The 22,088-nt window shown below is 40.3% G+C and overlaps 1 protein-coding gene across 1 annotated transcript in view; it reads left to right on the top strand.

The window, feature by feature from the left end:
* The first annotated feature begins 3,464 nt into the window (after positions 1-3,464).
* Positions 3,465-22,088, top strand: part of DUSP16 (dual specificity phosphatase 16) — a 29,068-nt gene continuing 10,444 nt past the window's right edge. The window contains exons 1-3 of the mRNA XM_010575307.1: positions 3,465-3,695; positions 4,842-4,980; positions 19,670-19,833. Of these exons, the coding sequence (XP_010573609.1) occupies positions 3,465-3,695; positions 4,842-4,980; positions 19,670-19,833 (534 nt within the window). The remainder of the gene's footprint in view (positions 3,696-4,841; positions 4,981-19,669; positions 19,834-22,088) is intronic.

Here is a 22,088-nt window from a genome sequence, read left to right as displayed (position 1 = left end):
CAATAACTTGAGGTGACATTACTGTTAAGTTTATTACTTTCAAGCCATGGGCAGAATGCTTTCAGAAACTTAACACATAGCTACACGTTAAGGTAATAGTGTTATTTAAAAGGATTCTTGACTGGTAGCCCACTTGCCTTATGTTCTTTACATGCTCTTTACCCAGTCACCATATGTGACTGGTTTCAGTTCTTTTTAAGGGTCTTCTGAAACAAACTTCTGTCATACAAAAGTGAAGGCTGAGACAGCGAGCAGTAAGCATTTAGCAGATAAGAAATATACCCAAACTGAAAGTTGCAAATTAAAAGTTATGTGTTTTTAACAGCCTCCGTTTTAGAGTTCTGTAGTTTCTCAGCTGCTTTATTTTCCTGTTATTACTTGGATTTTAAGTCAGCAATTTACCCATCAAAACAAACTGTCTAGTTCACGAACAAACTGTCTAGCTCACAAAGGAGCTAGAGCCAATTCCCACTAGAGCCAGTGGAAAAGTTTTCATTGAGTTCAGTGGGTTTGGTATCTGGCAGCCTTTGATACAAATAAAAGAGAATCAAAATTCATGACAGAACATGTACAGAGAAATAAAAAAAACGCAGAATACTTTTTTCTGTCTGAAAAAAAATGGACACAACTATCAAGTTTCACTTTTTCCCCCCCCTTACTTCTACTCAATAGTCTTTTGATATCTTCCTGAGGCCAGTATATAACGACTGCTCTTTGAGGGGGAGCACACCTGCCAACCATGTTGCAAAGATAGGGAGGTTTTTTAATAGGTTTAATTAAGACTTAGTATAGTAATTTTTCCAATAATTCTTGTCATTTAGAGCAATATGCATTTCCCTGCTATACACTTCCATTTATCTGGACAAGCTTGAAAGCACTGGCTCTATAGCACTAGAGTCAAGGCAAATAGAAAATCACATTTTGTCAACCTAATGGCTGTTTATGTGAAACCTGGTGATTTTTTTGTATTGCTACATGAAACTCTCACAAAGTAAGTTTCTTTCAGGTTGTTTTTTTGTGTGTGTGGTTAAAGTGAAGTTTGTAGTTTTCTCAGAATTTAATTTATTTAAGATTTTGTATAGGTAGATTTGTATAATATACCTAATGAGTAAAACATCTGCTGACCTGGGATTTCCCATTGCTAAATGGAACTGACCTGTTGCTGTAACAGGACTTTTAATAAACTATCTATAAATTAGTTTGAATTCATTACTTCTCTTGCAATTAAGATAGATAATAAACATTTCAAACTGAAGCAGCAAGTCAGCACTGTAAGTAGACTGTAAGTTTTCCAGTTGAACCTGTTAAGCTGAAGATGTAAATTTTTTTTTTAAGATAAAAAATCTTCATCCCATATGTACCCGTACATACATTAAGAATCCAGGAAAATGTATCCTCATAATTTGCTTCTGTTTACAAATGTTACGCTGCCTCAAGAGCGTCAATCAATTGGATTTTTATTTTCTTCATCTGGCCACTTCAGTTTTGTGACAGTTGTGTTACTTTGCTTTGTCCCAGCCAGCAGAAAGCAGAGGTGGAAAGGCTGCTTGGGTCACAGGCTGGGTGGCACGGGCCAGAACTGACGTAAGAGTCGCTTGAAGGCACACTTGGCCTGGTGCAAGAGGTGGTGTGTAGTTTTGCTGACCCAAAATCGCTTCCCCAAACAGGAAAAGGGAATGCGATAGCATGAGACACGCAAACAGGAGAAACGTGGTTTCTTGCTAAGCTGGCTTTACCCTGCACCGATTTGAGCCCAGATTGCTCATTTCGAAAAGGTCTGCCACACTAACGAGGTGAGGGACTCTTGTCAGGCCTGTCCTTCCATGTACAGGCTCTAATCTATGAGCTCCACCACCTCGGCTGAAGAAATTACCACCCTCAGCTGTCCCCTCTTGCCGGAGTTGAGTACCAAGGCAGCGGAACCCATGGCTTGTGTCTCCCCCGGAGTGGTTGTTTGCAGCCTTACGTAGACAGCTGTCCCTGTAAATATCCATGATCGCACTAAGAGACCATGTTTTGAACTGTGGGAGCAAAGCAAGTTGTCTCGCGTTTTCTGTTGCATCTGTTAGCTGTGGCACTATGTGCACTAAAAGGCAGCTAAACCTCTCATGGACAAAGCCCCTTGTGAGGAGTGTTCCTACAGGGACTTGTTCCGTCCAAGTGTGTTTTGGGAGGCTCTGAAAAGCCTGAGGACAGCTGTGAGGCAGTAATACAAATGGGTTGGGAAACATGTCAGGTGTTTTTACTGCCCGGCTGCCTGCTGCTGCTGCCGTTTTGGCTGATGTGGTTTGGATGCTGTCAGGATCTAATTTTACAAAAGTATAGTTTGCTTCAGACATTATTTAGCATGTGTGAAAAGTGTAATGCACCTCACGTAACTGTCCCACCTACTCCAGAAGGACCAGAGTCAGTGCTCACTGCTTTACTTTTTGGTAGTGTATTCACGAGGCCTCTCTTCCATGTCTGGTGATTAATTCAAATAAAATGCTTGTGTCCTGATATATCATCTTGTTCTTCTGGTTTCTCTTCAACCATGTTCTTAAAGGAGAGAGGTGGATGTAAGTTTTGTCCTTTCTTTTGTACAGTTTCGGTTCCCTGACTTGCAGTGCTGGTTTGTAAAATACTTTCCAAGGCATTAAACTTTAAAAGTGTATCCTAACTAATTTTACAACTCCTTACTAAGTGTTGAAGTGCTGAAACACATTTAATTAGTTTTGCTATTGAAAGGAATACCATGTTTTGGGGCAGTATCTCTTAATTATATTCTAACAAAGTCTTGTGAAGAGGCAGAGCTAGTGGCAACAAAAGTCTGCAATTAAGGCAGGGTATGTTGCCTGAAATACAAGATAATTGTCCAGGCAAGGTAGTTGGAATAGATTCAGAGACTGTAGTTGCAAATACTCTCTCTAGGTGTTTGGCATATACAGCAGAGAGGGGAACTTCTCAGGAGTGTCTGTATTATATGGTACAGACCACTGTGCAGTTAGCCCCAGAGTTGAATTTTGTTTTGTTCGGCAAACTTTCATGGCCTCAACTGGTTTGTGGTTTTTTTGTTTTTGTTTTTCTTTTTTTTTAATCTTCTCCTTCTTACAGGCTCCTAGTCCGGTGTAAAGCTGATGGGTGGGAGCAAAGGTAAAGAATGATGTAATGCAGCGGCAGCCAGAAAGCATCTTTTGTTTGAATTGTGAAATGGCTACTCCATAGTCATCTTCCTGATGAATCAGATGTGAGGGGCTGCTTTGTGGAATGAACCCTTTGTAACAGCACATCAACTGGAAGCAGGAGGAGACATTCAGTTGAAGAGCTCTTTCTGAAAATGGGTTTAACTTTTCTTTTGCCAGTCACTACCAGCATGACCTCATACACTTCTAGTACAATGGTGTGGCTAAGCCTTTGAGTACACAGCCATTACATCATCGCAGCAAATTAGAGAGGGAGGTGGTGAAAGAGGCCTTATTGTTGTCATGGCCGATGAGATGATCAGGACTCAACCCATTGTCGCCGAGAAGTTGGTGGCTTTGCTGGAGAGTGGTACAGAAAAATTGCTGCTGATTGATAGCCGCCCCTTTGTGGAATACAATACGTCCCACATCTTGGATGCCATCAACATCAACTGCTCCAAGCTTATGAAGCGGAGGCTGCAGCAGGACAAAGTTTTGATTACAGAGCTCATTCAGCATTCAGCAAAACACAAGGTAGGGGTCATTTTCCTCTTATTCCTGGTATTTGTTTAAAGGAGTGCCTGGAAAGCAACTCGTAATAATTTAGGTATTTCATTTGAAAAAAAACCCAACAAACAACCTAAACTAGGGGACTGAGTTTTGCTGAGCTGTTGTCTGAGGCTATTGGTTACTACTAAGTTTATCTTTGGGAATCTTTGTAGCCTGCTCTCTCTTAAGTGACAGAGTAATGGGGAGGGATTTAGAAATAACTCAGAAAGAATGCTCTCAGGGTTCTTGTATGTCTTGTAAAGCACAGTCCCTAAAATGTATGTAATTAAGGCAGGAAACATTCTCCTTCTAAACTTCGGAGGATTCTTTGGGATCTGCAGTGGTAGGGATTTCTTAGCAAGTGGTCATACAGTTTGGAAAGAAACTGTAGCTGTGTCAATCCTGGCTCCTATTTGCTATTTAAAATGCTTTTTGTCTGAGTAGTTTGATGGGTTTTGGTTTTTTGTGGTTTTGTTTTTTTTTTTAGTAGTGTTATCGGTGAAAAGAAAATAGCTAAGCTGTTTAAACTTAATGTGTATCTATGTGGGGGGGGTTGGGTTTTTTAATCCATTGGTACTTGTTTCAAATGCTTTGGGTACAAAAATAATCTATTACATTCTTGCTTTGACATGTTAAAAACTGAAGATGATGGTGATTATTGTTGTTATTATTATTGATTATCTAAACTGTATTTTATACATAAAGTTCTATTGATGGATAAAATGTGTGTGGCTTTAGGCAGTTTAAGGTCTCTACTATTTATATGCAAAAAAACCTAGAAGCAGAAACTGAGGTGGGGCCTTCTTTTAAAAAGCTTAGTTTTTAAACAAACCAGCCAACCTAGCTGAAGGCAAAGCATTTTACAAGTGACATAAAATTACCTAATGGTAGAAATTTGCAGAGTGTGCTCCAACCTGGAGCAAATAATCAATTTACAAACTCTCAAAGGAATTAAATCTGATCAGGCATATTAAGTATAAAATAAAAACTGTTTTGTGTATAGCTTTGTAAGAAATCTACGTATCTGAACTGCTGTATAGCAAATACGTGGGAACCCTGATGCGGGTGATAATGTGGTGCTTTTAATCATCTCCCTGCTTCCTATATTATTCTGAATTACTTGTGTTTCAGATTGAAATTGATTGCAAGCAGGAAGTGGTGGTGTATGACCAAAGCTCTAAAGATGTGACCTCTCTCTCATCTGACTGCTTTCTTACTGTGCTCCTGGGCAAACTGGAGAAGAATTTCAGCTCTGTGTATCTGCTTTCAGGTATGATGTACCAAGAAAAAAAATTAAACACTTGAATAAGGAGAAGATAGAAAATGCTATCGTTATAGCAAACGTGTACACAGTTTTACAACTGTGCTGGCATAAACTTCAGTTATAGCATAGCTTTTTCTGTAGTTCTTTATGCATATAGTGACAGTCGTAATACATATAATGCTTAGAAATTGCATCTTACAGGGGATATATTACACCATTAGTGCTAAGTAAATGGAAATTGAACAATGCAGGGTTTTTTAGATGCATATGTCTGCTACTTTAGGGTCAAAAATAGTAAAAGAAATGTGCTTCCCTGGTCTTTTAAGTATTGTATGAGCTAGGAGGAAAACCTCTTCCTTGCTGAATTGGTAATTACTAAATAAGAACAAGAGAAATGATCTCCCAGAGTTATGGAGATTATTTTGCATGACTTTTTAAACTTCAGCTCCTTAAGTGGTAGTACTCTATTTAGGTATTTAGGTCTTTCTCCCTCAGCCCTCCCTTTTTTTTTTTTTTTTTTTAAATCCCAGGTCAAAGCATTCATAGAAACTCAAGCCCTGCTAATACAGGATCTGTTGGTGTTAACATGCGCTTGTGTTGTTACTTCTGTCATGGAACAGTAGACCCAGTGTTCACAAGGAGGAACAAGGAGGGGCATGAAGTAGATCCAGGGCTGAAAGACGAGGGAATGACGAATACAAGTGGGAAACCCATTGCAATGACTCAATCAGTGATCTAATAAAGTGTATGCGTAGTCTCTGAGAAATGTTAAAACTAAAGCCAGAGACTGAATAATGATGAGGGAAAGGGAGAGATGCTTCCCCTTAGCAAGAAGGTTTCACTGAGGTTTGTAGTGACTTCAGATGAAGGTGATAGGGAGGTGGTTGTGTTACTGAGAGAACTTTTCCCCAACCTATTTTGAAAGTGAGTACAGAGAAAATGAATCATTTCTGCACTTGGAAAGGTGTGTTTGGTGCTCACGTGAGCTGTATTTACAGTAAACTAAGTAGGGTTTTGCTTTGGCTATGTTTGGTGCTTCTGTTTTCTTTGCTGTCTTGGTAAGAATTACACCTGTGGGTTGTGGACTACAATATTGGACTAAGTAACTCTTCTTCCATATGAGCCACCGAGTAAATGTGTGGTGTCTAGACACAGTAAATGCTTAATGCAAGAGTGGTTAATACTGCCTTAAATTTAAAACTGTTATTTAAAAAATAGGCCAGTCTAGAAGCAGTTCATGTCTCTTAAGAAATCCTTTTATTGTTTGAATATCCAACTCTGCTCATCTGTCTTGAGGTTTGTTTAATAACCAGAAGCATATTACAGCCCCATGCAGCAATACAGACTATTCACAGCTTAATTTCCATAATCGAAAGAGACACAGGTCTCCTAATAACTGAGAATTAGACCTCATGGCAGGGAGGAATTGGGGAGATCCTTAAAAAGGCCAAGCACAGGAGAGTATCACAAAACTTCCCTTCCTTCTACTGTCCCTCTATAGATTAGTTGTGTGAGACATGGCTTTGATCTCTTTTTCCTCTGCTGGACCCTGTGAAGGAGGTGGTCAGAGTGTTTCCATCCTCAGAGTTGCCTGTGGCTCCTGTAGGAATGGACAGTACCAGGAACGGAGTGTTCTCCAGCTCCCCAGCACATAGTCTGGGCAAAGACCAGTTGCGTGTAGCATAATGATACTATGAGGAATTGTTTTGTTTTGTTTTTATTTCTAGCACGTGGTAGTTGTTTGTTCAAGCTGAAAATGGAACTTAAACCACATGCAAGGTAATAGTGCACCTTAGCTGGCTGAAGTGAACTTAGGCACGTGCAGCTGGTAAGGATTAGTTTGGGTGTTAGGGGGAGAGAAAGGGAATCTCATGTGTTAAAACCCTCCTCATAGAAAGGGGGATTTTAATTTTAGCATGTCAAATGCATTTCTCTTGGCAAAGATTTGAAAATTTCATCTTATTTTTGGTTAAATAGACAGTGAGGAGGATATTTATGAATGCAGAAACAACTGATGGCTTTAAAAGCAGTGGTAGAGGAGTATAAGAACAAAAGGGGAATGTAAGGAAAGTGTTTACAACTGATCTATTATGGTAAGTTCTTATTTCAGGAGATATACCCAACTAAGATGAATCAGTAGTAAAGTAATTAACGTCAACTCTATTCTTTCAGCTCTCTAGCACTTCCTTCTCTTACAATGAATTTGCTCTCATTTTAATCCTTACGTAAGAAAATATATTTCACAGTCCTGTTGTTTTCTTACATCTACTAAAAAGCTAGCTACTTGACAAACAAATGCACACAAGAAACCTTTTGAGATGTGGGGTGAAGGAGAAGGTGCTAGTTTCGGTCTTACGGGAAGTTTCTTGGAGATTATTGATACGTGGCTCTAGGAAACTAGATAAAATGTGTTGTCTCAGCAAGCTGATGACGAACTTTCGTAAATGTTTATAGCCTATAATGAGAGTAGGGGTCAGTGCCCCATGTAAAAAGAAAAACCTTTGGACTTGAGTTTTCCCTATGCCACTCAATCTGGTTTATTTAAAATAGTGACCTTAAATAAACATTTTGTGGTAGGAAAATATTTTTTTGTTGGGATAGAATAAGAAGCAATTAACAAATATCTGAAATTCCTGCATCTGTTCTTCCTGCCTCCCCCCATTACTGAGCGCTCAGTGAGGTGGCTTTTTATTTAGGTTGTGCATAAAGGTATGCTCTACCCTGGAGGTTGTTTTTCATTGAAGTAACTAATGTAAAGACCTCAAAGGAACCCTTACCAATTAGTTTAAGCTCTTGATCTAGCCTCATAAAAATATTTATAATCTGGTGGGGAATGTTTTCAGGAATTTAAATATTTGTTTTGGTTCTTAATTTTTAACAGTGTGCAAAATACTGAAATGTGGGTACTGAAGGCTTAACCCCACTCCCATCATTGCATCTACTCCGCTAAGTTAAATAAGATTTAAACACAGGGATGTGACTTGATTCCTTCTCTTCCCAGAGTTCTCTTTGAGAACTGGATTTACTTTCATGGAGTCCTTTTCCTAGTTACAGTATTTTTATGATGTTTCTGCTTGGTCTGCAAAAAACAGTGAAGAGAGGCTAGCAATTCTTGCTTGAATTAGCATTATTAAGGTGGTAAATGTCAAGAGTCTTGCTTAAATTCTATTCCACTATGCCAATGGAAATCATTCATGTTCTACTTTGCTAAAACACTTGCTCTTCCCTGTTTCTCTTAATCTGGCATACTCCTACCCATGCAAGCACAGATGTCTTCGTGATGGTTACCTTTCAAATGTTGGCTGTGAAGAAGATAAAGCACAGCTTTTTATTTTGTGGTGGTGTTTTTAAGTTGTTTTTTTTTTTACAGAAGACTCATTCTAAACAGAATGATCTCTGAAAAAACAGAAATGCCTACCTTTCTGTATTTCCAACCTGACATTAAAAATTGTAATAGGTTAACACAGAAACACTGTACTGGCTCTGAACTGAGACCAAAAGCAAGAGTTGTTGTACTTGGGTGGATCCAGAGCAGGTTATCTGTATAATTCGGAGAATTACTAGTAGAGAATTACAGATTTTCCAGGCATGAAGCCCGCATCTGACTTGCAGACCACTGAGCACTGAGCTGGGGAGCTGTATGCCCCCCTCCCAAAACCATGGTTGGACTGTGGGTACAGTCACCATGTAAAAAAGTGGTGTTGAGAAATAATCAAGGCCCAAGTGGTGAATTGCCTACTAATCTCTGCTGCTCTTCTGCCTATGAGAAATGTCAGCAGTAATGTGATTTAATGGATTTTGCTTTCACAGGGGCTCTCTGATAAGCTTCTACAGGGCACAAAGCTACCGTGATAAGCAGAAAGACATAAGTTATTAATTTTCTATTCAGTGACAAAGGTAGGTGACTTGCAGTGGACAGTGAATGAAGTCATAAGCTGAGAGTATGTAAAGAAACAGCAAACAGAATGAGTTCAGTGAGATTGGGCAAAGGTCCTGGAAACGAAATAGTCAGTGATTAGCCAGGGACTGTTGCAAAAGGTATGTTTTTGCTGAAACTTCCCAAATCATTGTTTTCCCCCTGACCTGTCCCTCACCTAACAAAGTGTGTGTACAAAATGGAAGACTTGCATGGAACATGCAAGGAGAAGGAAACAAGTCAGGAACTCTTCTACAGTTCTTGTTTATGCTGGTATTTTTCTTAAAAATATTTGAAATTGGAAGCCCATTTAAAGGAATCCTAGTATAAAAATGCCAGTATCTTGAGGGTATGTTTACCACTGTGTTGTCTCTACTTGCCTAAAGCAGAGCTGAATGGAAAAAAAGCCCAGCGCTCTCTCCCCACTTTGTCACCAGAAAAAACATGCCTTGTGGCAGAGGAGCAGGAAATCTTGACAATATTCTCATATAGGTAGAGCTGGTCATTTCTATCTCCTGAAGTGACCAGGGCTGCGAGACTGAGCTTTCTTCCCTGCTTCTGTAGTCCCTTTGCCAAGTAGGAGGGTACCCAGTGTGGACTGAAAGATGGCATGAAGTAGCTGTGGTTTGTGGTGTCTGCTAAATTCCTGTCTAACATCCTGACACCTTTTAACATTTGGATTTGGAGCTTAGTAACTTTTTGTTGTGGCTGGCTGAAGTTCTGAGCGTTCCCTATACATAACTGTTTGCAGAGTGCCTCAAGGAGAAGAGCACACCTTGCCTTCAAATGATGGTCATCGATTACAACAATCAAGTTATCTGCAAGTTGAAATAATTCTAGCGAGAATGAGCTGTTAAATATCCTCCCAGTGTTTAGAGAAGGAAGGATAGTTGCACTATGATGCCAACTATCTTGATGCTCTCAATGGTTGATGCTGTTAGAAGCAAGCCTCTGTTAAAAGAGGTGAAAATCTTGCCAAGGGAGTGCAGTATTCCCCAAGTGGTCCCCTAACCCATGGAGTACAGCCAGTGTCAGTGGGGAGGAGACGAGAGTGAGAGAGGAGCTTAGCTCTGAATCACTCTCTTCAAAAGTCTCCATCAAATTTTAATGGGAGCATAGAAAAACTAGTACCCTTGGCTACAGCCAGTCCTCTGTGAATATCCTCCCACCCTTTGTACTTAAAATGCAGTTTTGAGTGTTCGTTTAGTGCCATGATTGTTTTAAGCACTTGAAGAATGGGAGTAGGGTTTATTACTTTCATATGTGTATCCACTTGCTGTCTTTTGAGAGAGAGCAAAGTTTGACTAGTGTGGAGCTCTCATAACATTTGTCAAACCCAAGAATAACTTGCTAAGTTTGCTTTTGTTTTGGATACCTCGGGATGCTTGTGAAACTTAATTGACTGAAATTACGATGAAGGTATTTATTTTTTTTTCTTTAAAGGCAGAAAAGGCAAGTGTCAGTGTCCAATATGCTCTCTTTACTTGTCGTTAGTCTGACTTTTCTATACACCACTTGGGTGGGAGTGCGGGCTTGACCCCATTCTCGCCCCCCCCTCCCCAACCTTGTTTGCTTAACCTGCCTGTTAACCTTGTCTTACCAAAGGCACAAACTCTCCAGGGCAAAGAACTTCCCTTGCTACTGTGCTTGTAAAACACCTGGCATAACGGGGCCGCTTTCTGAACACCGCCGTAATAAAAACACCCCTAGCTTTCCCAAACCGTGAAACCTTGAATCCGGTGGAAGGACTCCCGGTGGCTGATGAGAGGGGACGGGAAGGGGAGAGCGGGCGCAGGGATGGCAGCGCTCCTAACGGGGCAATCCAGCCTGGGCTTATGTAATGGAAAATGGCAAGCATCCCTGTGGAGCTGAGCTGGAATGCGTGAATTGTAATGGCCTGTGGAGGTCTGCAGCTCGTTTAAACAGAGTGGAAACATTGTAGATTCATAAAACTTGTGAGTCAGAAAGTTTACAACTTTCCTTCCTTATGGCAAGGGGAAAATCTATACTGCAGCTTTTAGATAAACATTTTAATGTTTGATGGGAATGTGACTGTGAAAGTGCTGTTAAGTCACAGCATTAAGAGCCTCTGCTCTGATTTGAGGCAAAGTAAACGTTAGGTTTGTATATTTTTGTCTTTGCTGTAGTGCTGTTTAAATTTGATTTATTTTTTTTAGGATAGTTTTCAGTAACATTGCGTTATGTGCCTAGCACTAACCAGTATTTACAGTAACAAATTCTAAATTGCTATCAAGAGAAGGAAAAAAAAAGCTAAACATGAATGTACTCCACTGCATACTTTTGGTGAATACAGGAGTTTGGTAAGGCTTACTTAAAATGACAGCGTCTAAATGTTATGTTGTAGAAGTAGTTGCAAATTTTGCTGCTTTTTTATTCTTCTTTTCCTTTAAAAAGGGATACCAGTATAATATTTATTCGTATATGGCTATATAAAATTTATGAATAATTAGTGCCATTAATGAAGATGCCAATTCTGGATTTAACGAAGGTGGTGGCATCTTCTGCCAAGTCCATGAGCTTCAAAGTCGTCTTCTTGCAATCCTTTCCTAGTACATGCATGTAGTCTTTGGGTTTTGACTCATCACTTGGGTCTTAGACCTTTTCCACTCCCTGCTTTGAAATAATTGTGTTTGACACTGAGTTAACACTGATGAACTGGCAGACAATTAGGTCTTGTGGGAAAAGGAGGGAAGTTGCTTCTAATCTGTTTTCAGGAATTCATTGAAGAAAGCTAGTTTCTCCCTTTGGCCTTTTCTGAATGGTCAGAATCCAAAGGGGGGGCAGCAGGGGAAGGCAAAGCATCTGATTTGAATGGCACTTAAGAGAAATGCCGAAGTTTGTTCTTTTACCAGTGTGCATTGTCCTTGGGCTTTTCCAGCAGACTCCATGACCTGTGGAAACCGGACACGTTCACTGTCTCTTATTTCTCCATCATGAGCACAAGACAGGATCTTTCTGTGCATCCTGTCTGAAGTACGCAGAGCTGCAGGGCCAGCTGGATCTGCAGGGATGTTGTATAAAACACTTCATAGGCTTTTTTTAGCGTGAAGTTTTAGGGAAGCCAAGCTCACAGGAGTTGCCATGTTGTCTGTCTCTCTGCTGTCACCCACAAAAGATGTTTAAGTTTGTTGGTCAGCTTCAGTAAGGTTTGACAAAAGGAGTAATGAAATGAATAAAATAATGGAAGTTCTTGTAAGCCCTATGGAAATGAGCACTGGTACAGCACTGAGCCTCAAATTAGCGTCTCCCCCTGAAAAGTAGTTTCGGGTTGAGCTGAGCTGGTTGTGGATTTGCTGGTGTGACCAAGCAGCAGTGCCATGTGGGTCCCGGCAATGCAAGAAGGACCCTTGGGGAGCTCAGGCTGTGATAGCCGCCCGAGGAACCACCAAGAGATGGGCACTGGTGGCAGGTGGGATTCTTCGGTTTCTACAGCCCCTTGAATTATTTGGTTGAAAAACATGTTTGCTTAGTGTGAAAGTTGAAAGCTGCTCTTCTGGCCTTTTGGATCAGTCTCCATTAGTTAGAGAAGCTGGCCGGCACCTTCATCTCAGTTAGCAACCTCTTCTCTAGCTGAATCTCTTCTCTTCTCCGCTCCACCTCGGCTTTGCTGCCAGGCTCTGGGCATGAAAAGCAATTGCTGGCATTCTCCTTTGAGCTTTAGCTGACAAGCTTACAGGAAACACATCAAGTGATGTGAACACCTATTTTCTCATCTTGCTTTCATTCCAAGTTAAGGTTCATGACTGCCTTTACAAAGAAGTAGTAAGAAATTCTCCCAGAACAAATGCAGTGTAAGCTTGTTGGTAAGTTTTTACTGTTAGAATTTGTATATGCGTGGAGCTCTCATCTTTGTAGGAGTTGTCTCCATACTTGGACAGTTACATAGAAAAAGCAAGTTACACCTAAAGGGGAGGCCACCTATTTTTATGTTTCCCTTTCACTGCAGACTTGTGGGCACGTCAGTTGTTGCACTTCAGTTTCATACCCAACCTTAATCCACCTTGTCTCTGAAGTATAGTCAGGTCTCTGTTCCTTTCTGCACTTTGTCAGTATGCACTTGCCTGATAGCAAGAGCAGCTATCTCCAGATGATTAAGGATAAAACTTCTGGTGCAGATCTCTGCAAACATATGAGGATGGAAAGGAATTACAGAATTGTCTGTTTCAACAGTAATTTTAAAAGCAACTTTAAAGAGATACTAGGTTCCCTCGTGATTGATTTTTCTGTATGTTAGAAATATATGCAAGTTGAGACATAGGATGAATGTATGAGGGAACATCTGTGCTGTATTCAACATGCATGCAAAGGAAGGACATACAAATAAGCGTGGATGGGGAAGATGTCACTGAAGCAGGCCTGTTTGGCTAACATAACCGTTGGTAATTACAACCAGCCAACAGCCTGGTTACTGTAATATGTCATGTAAGCATCGGTGAGCTGCTCAAGGTGAACTTTGAAAGCTAGCAGGAGGAGAAAATGGCATTCTCCTCTCTTTCCAGCACCCTGCAGAAAAGAAAGGTGTTTGGGGGAGGTGGAGGGCAGGAGAGCAAAGGGGGTGCTGGGCTGGGGGCTGGGGGATGTGTGCAGGGTAGATGCAGGTATTGATCTGCTCAATAACAGACGAAATTTCACTGGACCAGCCATGATAGTCTAAAGCCAAAGCCGAGTAACCTGTGTTTGTGTAAGGAAGGGATGTGTGTTGATGTGAATGAAGAACAACAGTTGCATTTTGAAAACTGAATTTTTAGTAGATTGGTGTTTCTGCTTAACATTTTTGCCCTTCCCCATGCCAGATCGGTCGCACAAGTACTTGGCCTTCTATAAGCAAAGAAAAATGCTTTTAGTTTTTGATTCAGAATTGCTGTTTCCTGTGACATTGTCTTGTCTAATTTTGATTGGTTACATCTCTGAGTGGTTTGATCCATTTGAAGGAAATAGGGAGGAGGAAGAGAAACCAGCATAACATGGAATGAACACAGGAAACATCCACCATTTCCCCCCCCCAGTGTTATGTCCTATTATGGTGTCATTTAACTGGAAAGGTTTTACTGAGTACTGGGTAAAACCAGTAAAATGTTATCTGCACTTCACAACTCTGTATTAAGTGTTCAAATCAAGACCTTAGAGCTTAACTGGCCTTTCACTTGCAAACCTCCATAGTAGTTTACAGAGCTACTGTCCCTCCAACTACAGGGTGGCAACTGGCAGCACTGTGGAATGCTCCTGGTCTGTTTCCACAGAACATAAGAGATGAGCTGATGTAAATGCTTGTGGTTCTCAGTAGTTATTCCTCTGTATTAATTTAGGATTTGTGTCTGATGGTAGTTAAACTAAGTAGTCATAAAGATCTGGATGGATTCCATTCCCTCAGTGAAAGGTAGCTCTTCCCAAACCAGTAACATTTCTCTGGCTATCATTTGTTGCCACCTGATCCCATCTTCTCTCCCTCTCCTCTTCCTGCTGCTGGCAAAGTCGTTGGGAGTTTTATTTATACGAGGATTTATGCAGTGAATCTGTAAGAAAGAATAACTTTTACTGTGGAATTTTGCTGAAACTTTTTAATCCCTTCTGGGTTTGGCCCTATTTTGTTTCCTGAGTTGGCTGAGAAGGGAGCCGAAACTTCTGATACCAAGATTCATTTAACGATCATACCTTTACGATCACAATCGTAGTTAGGAAACGGTAATGTCTTGATCAAAGGAAAGTCTGTAGTCACCACTTTGCAGAACCATAGCAACAGAGTAATTGAGTCGTTTGCCGGATCTTGCCAAATTTCTGCTAATGGATGTGGAGGCTTGTAAGGAAGAAACGCAGGCTTTACTATAAAGACCTAGGAGGTGTTGGGTTGTCTGCCACACGCATGAGGGCTTAGGCTGCAAAACCACTGACGGCTTTTGGCACCTTAACATGGTTTTGTAAAAACTCTTGCGTGAGTTGCAGCCACAAGAAGTGAACAGAACAAGTCAGCACTGGAATGCGGTACAGTACTGCTGTTCGTTAAAGATGCTGCAGCCAGGGGATGCTTGCCACTCGGTTAAAACTGAAATAATTTCACTGGTCTGTTTATTTTAACAAGCTACCTAAGCAAGAGCTGAGTTGCCTTGGGACAGTTACAGAACTTTGCAGTCTCCTGATGGATAATCTAAAATTAGAGCCAAATTTAATTAATTGATTTTTGTCTCAGAAACATAAGGGACAACCAGTTGAATGTCACAGTTTACCACTGCTACTTTGATATATTTGCTTTCATGTTAGAAAGTATACTGGATGATAAAAGTCTGAAATGACTGTCTCATATTGCTTTAATTTGCTCCCGTAATGATGGAAGTCATCATCCCCAAAGATTTTTTCCTTCAGACTTGGGTAGGGCCTGTTACTCAAGTAAGAGAGACTTAAGAGTACTGTTAGCTACTTGCTACCAGCCAGAGGATACGATGACTTACATATGTGCAGTCATGACAGAAGCAACAAGCAACTGTCTATTTAAAACTGAAGAAGGAGATGCATTGTGCTGCTTATCGTGCTTGCCCATCAAGGTTTTCAGATGTGGTGGAACTATTCTGTGAGTGGTGATGTAAGAGTCTTCCATTTAATTCATTGATATCAGAAGAAGTAGAGTGAAAAACTTCAAAAGCCTCCAGGGAGGTGGGGGAGATCTTTTTAAACACAAGCAAAATTTTATAGATATATGTATAATACATAAAAGTTACTCCCTTTCCTCCTTCCTCTGTCCATAACATGCAAATAGACAAGAAGTGGTTTCATCCTGTGGAATGTCAAGAGAGCTGTTTCAGCTGAGCATCACCATCAAGAAAACAGAAAACCTGTATGGTTCATAGCTATTTAGGAGAGAATATTTTGGAGTTGTTTGTCAGCCATCTTATTTCCAGGGCCCAGTTACATTATTAAGGACTTCAGTGAAACTTTAGTAACCCAGTAGCTCTGTTAATGACCTGCAGATATTTTTTCCCCACAGTTTAAACATGCTTTTGTGATTGATTTATTATTTGCAGAGGCTGGAGTAGTGGTGGGAGAAGGGGTGTTGTTTAGAAACTAGCTCCAGAAGAAAAGTGTATTTTCTCTTATTAAAACAAACTGCACAGTGCTGCCAATAGCCCTATTCCAACTGAGGTAGGTAAGGAGATTTAAAGACAAAATTTGCGTTGATGCAAAGGTCATCCTCAAATTATGGAAATTGAAACTAAATCCATCCCATCTTTCTTTTAAGGCTCAATTTTCTTTTCTGCATTCCCACCTGTAGGCTAAATTCATTCTTCAAAATGTTTAAAGTTTGTTTTTTTGAAGACAGTCTGCTTCATTTACAGCAGAAGTATACAGGTAGCCTGAGTGCGTAAAGCACTTTTCTCTTAAGAGGTTCCTCATGTAGACTGTACGTACACTTCAGCTTTGGGGACTCATGGGGGCCATAATCTGCGTTAGAAAAGAGAGACACTTGAAATAAGTACCTTTTTTCTACACATCTTTATGTGCTGGGTTTTTTTAATATATCTATATATTTTTAAAAATAGATAATTTTGTAAGTTAATGCAAGCAAATAGTGATGAGTGCAGTTCCTTAGAATAGAAGTTAGTCTCATAATGACACAACCGCTCAGTGATCATACGCATGGATGCTGTTCCAGATCCCTGATACTATGTTTGTTGCACTAGAAGAAATCTGTAGTTTAGCAGGATGCATATACGAGACTGTTTTGTTGGTATGGGTTTTGTTTGTTTGTGGGGTTTTTTTAAAACAATTTTTCAACATATGCTGATCTAGAATGTGTTTTTCCTATTGGGAGTGCCATAAATCAAAGCCAGATTTGTTGAAAAGCTACTAAATTTTTGAAATGGTTCTAGAAGATGGCAGGGAAGATAGATTAATATTTGAAACAAGTCACCGATTTCGTGCTTTTTCAAGTAATTTCACTACTGATACTAATACCAGCTTAGAATACATTCAAAGGAAATGAGGGCTCACTTGGGAGCATGTGTAAAAATAGGTAATAAAATGTCAGACTTACCCGATTTGAGAGTTTTGTCGCTGTAATTCATGTTGTAAAGATACTGAAGCAACATGTTACTAGAGTAGAAAGAAGAAACATGACTTTGAAAGGATGAATGTCCCAGAGGAAGTGTTGAAGCATCTAATCTTGAATCACTTCAAATTGGCCTTGACAGAGCCCTAGGATAAAAATAAAATTAAAAATTGCTCTTACACTTATGATGACAGAGTGTGGGTTCCATCTGCCAAAATCTCAGGTTTTTTTGCATATTAGCTTCTTGCTTAATTTCTTGTTGCAGTGTTCATAAAAAAGTGAGAGGTAGGTAGTTGGGAAAATTCTTTTTTTGTTGTTGTTGAACTTTGCCCATGTAGTCTCTTACAAAGAAAGCACAGATGTAAAATCTTTTATTTGCTTGTGCTGCTTCTTTGTAAGGAAGAAGAGTCAATTCTCTATTTCCAGCTGTGTCAGAGAGAGGATCCAGAAAGCAGCCAACAAGCTTTCCAAGAAATAAAGAATAAGCAAATGAAACCAAAGACCGATACTTGATTTCCCCTTCTTCCCCCAATCTCTCAAGGAACTGCTGGGCACCGTATCTTACATTAAATTTAATCTGAGAGGCATATAATGCCTATAAATTCAAGGATTGCTTCCTATAACAGAGGGGAAAACGTTATGCCATACAGAAGAAAATTAAGCAAGTATGAAAGAGAATTGTTTTGCAAACTCCTTCTGTCATTTGACTGAGACATTGAACAAGCAGCATTTGTGCTCCTGAACACACAGGGAGGTTGTAAAGCAAGGAGGAGGAATCCCAGCTAATAGGAATAGAAAATGTCAGAGCCTAACCTTTACTGTGTCCCTAGCCTAGGTCCTCTGGGGTATGGCTCTGTGATGGGCAGTGCCTTGGCTTAGTATCCCCCCTGCCCGTCCCATACAGTCCAACCTCGCGCTCATATTCTCCTGATGAGCATTGTCATGGTTGTCTAAAATCACTTGCCTAAGAAAATAGGCAAGTGATTTTGGGGATTTTTTTTGTAAGTCAGAAGACTGAACAGGAATCACTGTTCATAAAACTTTTGTGCTGAAATCTGCTTGCTGGCTTTTTTGTTTATCAGATGAAATGGGCTGTTACACACGTGGCTATTACTTCGTTTTTTTTCTATATTTACTAAAGATACAGATTTTAAAATCCAAAGAATAGGCATAATTCAGGCAATGGTAATGCAAGCCTTGACAAAACAGTACATTATCTTACTCCTGAATAATTTTAATTCACATCTTCAAACTGTAGTAATAGTGAACATAGCATTTGGCAGACTTAGCATGTTAATACTTCACTTCTGTGATGATAAAAAGGTACTTCATTCTGAACAGGTTATAATTAAGCTTCCTTCAGTTAAAAATCTGCTTGCCTCTGTGCTGTAATGTAGGGAAATAGCTGGGGACTTTCACTATAGTTTGTGACTTTCACCCTTACTGGTTGGCTGTTAAATGGTGAAAACAGTCAAAAAAAGCCTATAACATACTTTAAGCATTTAAGCAGCTGCCTCCAGTTCTTCTTCAGACTAGTTTGTGAAGATAAAGTATGAGAACGAGCTGAGCTTGGGGTTTAGCTCGGCTTGGAAAAAGCTAGCTAGCTTTTCTGAGAACATGTTTAGTCAAAGTCTAAGTTTGTTGCAGGAGGTTTCTTTGGTTTTGTTTTCTAACTGTGGCTAAGGCCAGTTGGACCACAGTTAGTGGCACAGATTTATAATGCAGCCCTTGTGATGGGAGGGAAGCTGGGAACTAGCTGAGCAAGAAAAAGAAATAGAGCTTGAGCTGGGTTGTATCTATTTGTCTCTAGAGCAGTCTCAGCCTCACCTTTTATTCCCTTAATGTTCCATAGCAGCTGTGCCATGCTGCTGGTGAAACAGCCAGGGAGCATTTTTGATGGCCACTGGGATTTTAGGTGGATTTAAATGTGTTACCAGTCATTCCACTCTAGTTTTCCTGAGTGGCTTAATGCAGTGGTGGGAAACAGTAATGAAAATGTTCTGGAGCCATAATAGGGATGGCGTGTAATAACTGGTGCAGATGAAGAACCAGCTAGCAGTAAAGGGAGGAGACTTGTGGTGAGCTGCATGGGAAGTCCATGGCTGGGTGAAGCCTTCCCCTGAGATGGAGAAGCCTTGGCTTGGTGTGGTTTTGAAAGGTGAACTCTCTTCCAGTGTGTTGGATGAAATGTATTAATTACGGAGCAGCATAGAAAATAATAATGCAGGATTTTAAAAGCAAACATTAATAACCACATATTGATGCTTTTACCAAATTGAGTAAACATGACTTTTTCTTAATTAAGTCTAATTATAGACCTAATGCAGGAGCAGGAGGTGTTTAGAAAACAGCTTGCAGGGGCAGAGAGGAAAAGCTGTGTGCGCTTTTGGTGTGGTGGGTGTTGTGGCTGGGTTTTTTTAATCTCCTTTCCCCATATCACTAAGAATGGGAAAAAGCATCGAAAACTTCTGAGGAATGGAGAGAGAGAGAAATAAATGTTCCAGGCAGAGCGGGAATACACAGGCAGGCCTTGCCTGCTGCAAGTACACAGTCATGGGACCTCTGGAAGAGGCACGCGTACAGTTCCTCTGTTAAGGCTTTCCTACTGCCCCTTAATGCCTCCCCATCTCCTGCAACAAATGCCGCTTTCTGAGAACTGGAACGGGCACCAATGCCTACAACACTGCATGTGTATTAAATACATACTGTTCCTCTCACAGGTGGATTTGCTGAGTTCTCCAGCTCTTTCCCCGGTCTCTGTGAAGGAAAATCCACGCTCATCCCTACTTGCATTTCTCAACCCTGCCTACCTGTCTCCAACATTGGCCCCACCAGAATCCTGCCTCATCTCTATCTTGGGTGTCAGCGGGATGTCCTCAACAAGGTGAGTGTTCTGGGCGTCATGTTGTTTACTTGGATGAGTATATAATCTCCATGTGTCTTCATCCATGCTTCTATCATGCTGCATCATTACAGCTATAAAACACCTAAAGTAGATACAGATAATAGCTGTCTGTGCATAAGCCATGGAAAGCTATGTGACAACTAACGATACACAGACCACATAATTAATTCATGTGTCATGTAATATGAAACTCGGTCTCCTTTCTCCTTCATGTTGGAGAAGACGATACGGTACCTTCCTAGGGAACCTACCAACCAACAGGAAACTTACCAAATCTGCCATTACAGCAGGTCAGATATTTTCCTGTGTATAGCTCTGACTGGTTTGTTTTGGCAGGTCTTGGATGTTAACACAGTTGTATCAGTGGTTACAGTAGGACAAAGGAAGATTGTCTGTTTTTTAGTATATCCTTCAAGTGCTGGAAAAAATAGCACTTAAATACCATGAATTGTGTAATGAGGGACTACTGCAAACAAATTTTTATACATGTAATAAAATGTTCAGATCTGGATAATCAGTGGGGTCATTTAAAACGAGCTTTTATGGTAGCACTGCACTAAAACTTTCACTGTTTCTAAATACATGTGCGTTTAATAATTTCTGTTCCTAAAGAATAGCCCAGGATATTTTGGTATACTTAAAATAGTCAGCAAAGTCATCAAATATAGCACTTGTAGGGTGCTGCACTATCAGATGTCTAAAAGAGCTTGTCTCAAATTGCTACAGTTCTATATTCCTATGTATATCCACAGATGTTTGCCTCCATGAGATCAACTCATATTGCTTACAATCTACATCTTGGGTCCCTTCACAAGGGAATTTTTATCACTTCTGCTGCATGTGCCCTTTTGCCTCCCATGTTATCTGACAGTCCTATTCATTAGTTGAATCTCCAACAGCTTTTATAAGCTGGCATTAAATACATGGATGGGGGAGAGGGGAGGAGTGCTTTGCCCTAGCATATTGCCTTAATTATGTGCAAGGCTTATGTGTATGGTTTTTATCCATGTATAAAGCTTAAGGCAGGAAATATCCTAATAGTGCTATAATTGGATCAAGTTCATATGCTTTGACCATTATCATATTTTTCACTGGTTTCTTCTACTTTCACTCCATCCCAGTCTGGCCATTAATAGGCTATTTTTAGATTTTGCACAATTGTTTTAAGGGGATTTTTGACACACAAGCAATCATGTAGAAGGTAATTGTGCTTTAATAGAGTGCACAGAAATATCTTTTATATGGAGAATAGTCAGCAGTCATTGTATTTACTCTGTCCTTTAAAATCTTCCGTGCCTTTACTGCCAGGTAGCAAGTCAGCAATTCAAACTTGATTCACTTATGACGGATGTCAAAGCAGCTTATTACTTTTCCTACTACAAAAGTAATTTGTGGTCCCCAGACAAAAGACAGCAGGAACCAAGTAATTAAAAAAACCCAACAACAAACCTCCTTGCTTTCAGTGGTAGAGTATTAGAAAGATGCTTTTACGCTTTTTGTTTCAATGTGTGAATGGCAAGTGCTATCCTAGGTCACAGTGGGAGTGAGGGGGCAACCTGTTCTCCTCATTCTCCTCCAGGGCCAGGGATGTGCTACTTCGTTTGGGATGTGTCTGGAACTCCAGTGCTGTGGCTCTTAAGTGGTGAATAATCCCAGAGGGATGAAAGAGGCTGTTCCCTTTCCTTGCAGTAAATTGGTGCCTGTGAATAGGTGTTGGGCCCAGGCACAATATGTGTGCCTCACCAGGAAAGGAATCCAAGTGGTAGCAGCACTCAGGAATTTCATTATAGGGCTGGAGGAGGCTAAAACCGCAATTACTACTGGTGAGCCCTGAGTGTGGCAGAGCCATCTACAGAAAGAATTTAGACCTGGTGGTGGCTCTCTTGCCTATTATCTACAATCTTATTTCATGTTATTTCAGCACTTGTTGAAGGAAGCCCTGCAGCTGCAGATACTTTAAAATTAACGTAAGGCCTCCAGGAGTTGGTCAGATTTGTACTTCCTCACATACTGTTGGGAGTTACAATTGAGGATTACTGTTTCCCATTTTGTTTGGAGAACCACAAAAATGACAGCATACGATCCACAGAAAGTTCAGTGAGTTCTTACTGCCTGGTGTCATCCTTGATAGTCAATCTTTTGGCAGTTCTTCCATTGATGACTAAATTAACCTCTTAGATTTCTTACCCATTTTAGGACAAATACACATCCTATGATTTCAGATCTACTTGGGT

This window comes from Haliaeetus leucocephalus, unplaced genomic scaffold (genome assembly GCF_000737465.1).
Source record: "Haliaeetus leucocephalus isolate CR32 unplaced genomic scaffold, Haliaeetus_leucocephalus-4.0 Scaffold473, whole genome shotgun sequence".
Taxonomy (NCBI): domain Eukaryota; kingdom Metazoa; phylum Chordata; class Aves; order Accipitriformes; family Accipitridae; genus Haliaeetus; species Haliaeetus leucocephalus.
Note: the sequence above shows the minus strand (reverse complement) of the source record. Positions and strands in the feature narration are given on the sequence as shown.